Here is a 6760-nt window from a genome sequence, read left to right as displayed (position 1 = left end):
CAAAACCCTAAATAAAGATCATGACTACAAGGGTCGAAATTCATGTGATCATGTGAGGTCATGTGTCATTTGACTCAAATAACCCTAATGGGCCATGTTACTGGTCAAAAATCAAAATTTAAGTAAAAGGAAGACAAACCAAATTTGAATTCACATTCAAATCACAAAAGTCCTTTTTGCCCCTTTTGACTAATTCAAAATCTATGTGTAATTTGGGGTTGAGGCAAAAAGCAAAGTTAGAGATTATTTTATGTGGATCAACTTTGGTATTCAAAGTTTTTCAAGTTTACATATAAAATTTGGAGTAATTTTGAAATGATTCAAATGCTCAAATGCATCCTAAATTCAAATTTCAAAATGGAGGCAGAATTTGAAAATGTTCCTAGAAGCAAAGTTGTAGAGTTTGAAAAATTGAGCAACTTTCATTTTTGGAGATTTTCAACTTCTTTAGGAAATTTGAGAGTAATTTGAAAAATGGACTCTGTGGCAGTTTTGTAAATAATTTAAAAATCAAAATCAACATCGCCTGTTTGCCACCGGCGACACGCCGTTGTTCGCCGCCGACCTTCTTCGCCGCTTCCTCGCGCGGTGACACGCAACCGGTGCCGTGGCGAGCTCGGGCGTGCGCTGTCGACGCTGGACGTCTCCTTCCCGGCTATAAATAGCAGCAGTCGCCGCCGTCGTCCCTGTTTTTCTCCTCTGCTCTGCTCTGCCGCCAGCTAGCTCCGCCGCTCGCCGTAGCCATCGTTAAGCCGTGTCCGTCGTGCCCAGCTACGCCAACACGATCACTTCGGTCTTGCGCTTCTTTGCGGCTTGCTCATGTCGCCTGGGTTGGCCGGAATCGCCCGGCGCAACATCTTCTTCCCCGAGACCGTCCGGAGCTCCGCCACCATCGCCTCGACGTGGCCAGGCCATTCCAGACCGTCTCCGCCTTCACCAAGCCCACCGGCGTGACCGTGGTGAGCTACTGAACGTGATGTTCACTTCGCTTTTGACTCTACCGCATTCTTGCTGGGGTTACGCCGTGAGCCATCGTGCTCGAGCCGCCATGGCCGGCGTGGAGTCTTCTCCGGTGCACCTTCTACCATTCCAAGGACGGGGATGAGTTCGTAGGGGTGTGTAGGTCATTTGGGTGCGGTCTGCCTCGCCGGAGCATCACCGTCGGCGCATTTTGGGGCCGGCCAGTGAGGGCAGCGCCGCCGTGAACTGTATGAGTCACTGACGAGTGGGGTCAGCCTGTCAGTGAGAAGGAAGGAGAAGAATAGTGATGTTTTGTTATTTTCTGATTTTGAATAGTGCTGAATCTTTGGAAATTTATAGAAAAATAATCATAGCTCCAAAAAATCTGAAAATTTGTGTGTAGCTTCTTTACATGCTCTAGTATGGTTTAAAAATATGAAACTTGAAATTTGAATAAATTTTTAATGTTCAAATATTCAGTCCATTAATTGATAAATGTAATTTTCATGATTTTTGTAGGCCACTGTATAATTCCAAAAATTATGAAATTTGTTTTGGTACACTAATTTGTCATAAGGAAGCTTACATAAAATTTTTAGGTCATTTGGAACAAGTTCATTTTTAGGCTTAATTCCAAATTTATTCAAAAATAAATAAAGGCAAACCCTAAGTGTTTGATTAGTGTTGGATCTTGTTTTGGTCATGTTTTGTGACTAGTAGGTTTTCAAGATCCATTTGGTCAAATTACATGTGTGGCCCTTAACGGTAGGATTACAAGTTGGTTTTGTTGGCTTGCAATTGTACCGTGAAGGAAAATCATTTGCGGGGTGTTTTTACATTTCATGTACCGTGAAAGCATCATGTTTACATTATCATCATGTTAAAGCATATGTTATCATTTCATGTAGAATCTGAGAGTGAAATGATTCTAGTTGAACAAGTTCTGGAAGAATCACTAGTTGTCACGAGATTCGATAATCGTGATACTGATCCAGAACCTAAGATCGTCAACAAAGGCAAGCCCCGGTTTATGCATTAAACCCTTACCTTGTTTACTTTGAAAAGTTTATCACCTATGTTACTTATTGCATTAAGTTGATTAAGTTCAAATGTTACCTACTTGATGCATTGCCTATCTTGTTAATTGTTTATCATCCTTGAAGATGTTTTCTTTTAAAAAGGCGTAGATTGCTTAGTATGCTTTATGGTAGGCTTTTAAAGTAAAAGTTTCGATACAATCAAAGATGGCATACTAGCCAAAGAAAGAAAGAAGATAGAATGAACTAGAGACTAGTCGGGTAACTTATCTTGAATGTTGGGTAATGTTACCGACTATATCGCTTAAAGGCCACTCATTGTGGATCTTCTGAACGAGACACTTTGTAGTACTGGTCACATACTCCGGTAAGCCTACTTCGGCTAATCCGATACTAAGACGAATGCCCACGCGTTGGGAGTGGAGAGATGGTGGAAGTAGCGTGTACCCTCATGGCTGGAATGTGGCTGGATTTGAGGTGTGCTGTGCTCTCGGGTGGCGTGGAGATGGCTTAGTATAGGAGGATCCGGTAGCGAGGTTGATATATGTAAGATTAAGTTCTACATATGTCGTGTGATAAGGAATCCCCAGCTGGGACTTGAATCAATTCGAATTGCCGGTGCTCCACGGATATGGAGACTCGATTCATTACAGAAGCAATGCAGGACTGGTGAATTACTAAAATATGAGAAAAGAATGGAATGAGAAGGAATGGAATATGGAAAATGTACATTTAGTTGAGATAATGAACTAAAAGAACTTAGGGGTAAAACTTGAAAATAGAATGAAGAATAGTAAGCTTTTGGCAAAGAACTTTTGAATCTTGCTACATCCTTACCTTGCCCCAAACCCCTGCATCTCTAAAGTCTTACACCCCGTTACGTCGGGTTAGTCTTGTTGAGTACCTTTGTACTCAGGGTTTGTTAACCCTTGTTGCAGGTGAGTCGCATGCGCAGGATTGTTTTGGTCCCTGCTACATGTCTGTGTTTGAAGTCAACGACGATGAGGAGTGATGAATGGCCTTTGGACAAGGCACTAGTTTGTTTGATAAATAAAGTTAATGTAATATTATCCCGCTACTATGGTTGTACAACACTTATGGTATTGTAAGTTTGAAAACAACTAGTTTGTAACCTATGTTATCTTAAGACTTCCGCTATCTTTACTCTGATGTATATATTTGAATAACTGTTGTAATCTGCAATGTATATGATTGGGATCCTGTTTGAAAAGAGAATCGTGGATGATTCAGGTTTCCCGAGGACACCCGACAGACCTGTTGAGTTGTTGGGAACTCGTGAACGCTATCCGAGGTCTGTCAAGACAACGATAGGTGCACGTGGGCCCGATTCCTTAGAAGGTTCTGCCATAGGGCGAGGCGAAGCCTGTGGCCTCGGGGTCGGTCGAGGCAGAGCCCGCGACCAAGGGTCGGGCGAGGCGGAGCCTGAGCACCTGGGGGTCGGTTGAAGCTGTAGTCGCGCTCTTGACTGCTCGGACGAATCAATATTGATGACCATTAGCTCCTGCTTTTCGAGTACCCTAGTATTGGTCCCCGACAAGCCCGCTATTGAAAACCATGATGTGAAGACATGTTATTTGGCATTGGGAAGATCGAAACCTAAGTCAATTCAAAAGAGAGGAACTCCAACTAGTGGCTAAGAGCTCGATTTAAGCAACCCCAATTTCTTAGCGTCTATCATTGTGTGTCCATTGTATTGGCTTGGAGCTCGAGAGTTGGGGAGAGGAACATATATTTCAGGCAACAAGCAAAGGTTTCATGTGTGAGAGTCATTTTGGCTGATTATGTGTGCAAGTAAATCATTATTATGCATGGGAGAGCCGAATTCCTTTATTGAGCAAGGATCACCTCACCTTGCAACACAAAGCTAGACAAACAACCTATTTAGCTGGGGCTGATACGATCGTATACGATCGTGGATTATTACTGCTGGCTGGTTTGGTGTGAGAGAAAAATACCGTTATGGCTGGAAATTTACGATCGTTTACGACCAAGCGAACAGTCCGAAAGAAAATGTCATGTGTGTTTGTTCTTACCTTGCTAGCTCGATTGTCCCCTTTTTGTAAAAAAATATTATTACCTTGTCTCATCTAGCAGAATTAAGAACCAACAAGTATGTGCAAAAAATAAAGTTTGACAGTCACTAATATCCAGAGACGAGGGCCATGCTATGGCTCTCATTTGCTAAGGATGAAAATCACATCAATCCATGGACTAATGTGACCTTCCTCTTGGAAGCTAGGGCCATAGAACTGGGCTAAAAGATCATAATATGCCTACAATGGTGTTTCTATGGTTAGATATTGAACTCTAAAGCAGGGGACAAGAGAAAAATAAAGTTTTCAACCTTCAAACTATTGAGATGTTTGGTTTACGACCACAGTCCACCACGCCCATTGTGGCTCGCCACAGTAATCAGAGCCCATTCAGGGGGTGTTTAGTTCCACCAAAATTCAAACTTTGACATTATGTAAAAAGAAGATTTCCCGTCACATCAAACTTGCGGTACATATATGGAGTACTAAATGTTGACGAAATCAAAAACTAATTGCACAGTTTTGTTGTACTTTGCGAGACGAACATTTTGAGTCTAATTAGTCAACGATCGAACAATTATTACAAAATACAAACGAAACTAATTTCAGCTTGTTCGCTGGTTGGTTTCAGCCAGCCCAAACCAGTCAGCCAACAGTGTTTTTCTCTCACAATAAACTAGCATCGACCAGCCCAAACCAGCCCAAAAACCAACCAGCGAACATGCCTTTCATCTACTCCTGTTTTGCCATTTGAAATCCAAAAAAAAATAACAATTCCAAAGGGCGCCGTGGAAAATGGACTAGTGGTGCGTGCTGAACGAGCCCCAAACCTCAGCGGCAGTTTCCGTCTCCCCTCACACGGAGTCCAAAACCGACTCCACCAGGCGCACGCGTTCCGTGGCAAGGCCAAGCCGAGCCCACGCCGCCGGCTGTCGCTGCCAGCCCTGGCCCAGGTACCCCACCACGTCACCGATCCGTGCCTGCCTTCCCGCCCACCAATCACAGCCTCGCGTCGACCCTCCCACGGATCGTGTGTTTTCTCCCGCCCGCCCCGCGCCGTCCGATCTCGGCTCGCATCCCGGATCCACTTTCCCAACGGTCACACGAGACCGCCTTGGTCCACGCGTCTCCTGCCGCCCACGGCCGCCCGCCCGTTCCGCTCTGTCTCCCGCGACTATATAATTCCCCCCGCGCCCCACCTTTCTCCCACTATTCGCATCCCCGCGCCTTCGTCGCCTTCGAGTTCGTTTCGTCCAGGCAAGGAAGCCAAGTCGCCGAGGAGAGGAAACCCGCCTAGGAGAAGAAATGGCCCGTACGAAGCAGACCGCCCGCAAGTCCACCGGAGGCAAGGCCCCCCGCAAGCAGCTCGCCACCAAGGTTCGTTCTTCCGTTCCTCTTCTCTGTCCGTTTCGATCTGTAGTTTTGTTCTCGAGGGGGGTTCCGTTCTGAGACGTCGCGGTCGTGGTTGTTGTCGATGCAGGCGGCGAGGAAGTCGGCGCCGACGACGGGCGGCGTGAAGAAGCCGCACAGGTACAGGCCCGGGACGGTGGCGCTGCGCGAGATCCGCAAGTACCAGAAGAGCACGGAGCTGCTGATCCGGAAGCTCCCCTTCCAGCGCCTGGTCCGCGAGATCGCGCAGGACTTTAAGACGGACCTCCGGTTCCAGAGCCACGCCGTGCTGGCGCTCCAGGAGGCAGCCGAGGCCTACCTCGTGGGCCTCTTCGAGGACACCAACCTCTGCGCTATCCACGCCAAGCGCGTCACCATCATGCCCAAGGACATCCAGCTCGCCCGCCGCATCCGCGGCGAGCGCGCGTGAGCGTGTCGTCACCACCAGCGTCCCGGCGGAGGTGGGGAAGAGCCGTCGGCTTGTTGATCCCCGCCCGTGTTTGGTGGATCTCATGAAGAACTTAGTTGGCTAAATTCTGTAATAGCGTCGTTGGTTGAGTTTGTTAGTAGTGTAAAAACAGCTTTACAAGTTATTTGTGCTGTGCTTAATTTGTTCGGGTCGCTTCGTGCTGAAGCGATCCTGTTAAAAGATTATTAGTTAATTATATTACAATTTGTGCTACTTATACTGTTTGTATTTGTGATGTGGTGCCGTGGTTGGCACGGTTGGTTTATTGTGGTTGTGGTGGGACTGGTGGTGGGTCACCCGAAACTGCGGACGGGGAACCGCGGTCTTACCGCGTCACGGGCGTCGCCATGGCTGTCCTTCGCTTTTGGTGACCGGTGACTAGCATGCAAACGATCTGTAATTGCCCTCAGGCCTCACCTGTGTATGGTTGGGACTTGCGTGGTCAACTTAGGCCCCGGACAGCTTCAACCGGTTTTCTCTCCCCTACTTTCTCTCTCACTGTAGCAAAAACACACTGTACCGCGCGGGGAGAAGCCAGAGGAGAGAGAAAACCGGCTTTTGCTACAGTGCTTCTACAGTGTTTTCGTCGGATGAGCGTGCGAGCCGTGCCAAACGGGGCTTACCGTCCGTCCTCTAATGTGTCGGTGACTGAGGATTGGACAGCTCGCATTTTGTCCAAATGGGGAACCGGGAAGCACGTGCAACACGCTAATCCTTTTTGGTCGGTTTTTAAATCGGTTAGCAGCGGGTATCTTCTGGTTTTTGGTCGCTTTGATGAGGCCTATACGTCTCTTTTTTCTATAATACGTATCCTTATTTCTAGATAAGGAAAACGTACACACAGGTGTACA

General features: G+C 46.8%; 1 protein-coding gene across 1 annotated transcript; it reads left to right on the top strand.

Annotated features, from left to right (window-relative positions):
- Positions 1-5265: 5265 nt before the first annotated feature.
- On the top strand, positions 5266-6126 carry LOC136521094 (histone H3.3). Its single transcript, XM_066514812.1, has 2 exons — positions 5266-5428; positions 5532-6126. The coding sequence occupies exons 1-2, from the start codon at positions 5357-5359 to the stop codon at positions 5868-5870; spliced, it is 411 nt and encodes a 136-aa protein (XP_066370909.1). The 5' UTR covers positions 5266-5356; the 3' UTR covers positions 5871-6126.
- The last annotated feature ends 634 nt before the right edge of the window (positions 6127-6760 follow it).

The sequence above is a fragment of the Miscanthus floridulus genome, chromosome 18 (assembly GCF_019320115.1).
Source record: "Miscanthus floridulus cultivar M001 chromosome 18, ASM1932011v1, whole genome shotgun sequence".
NCBI classification, from domain to species: Eukaryota; Viridiplantae; Streptophyta; class Magnoliopsida; order Poales; family Poaceae; genus Miscanthus; species Miscanthus floridulus.
Note: the sequence above shows the minus strand (reverse complement) of the source record. Positions and strands in the feature narration are given on the sequence as shown.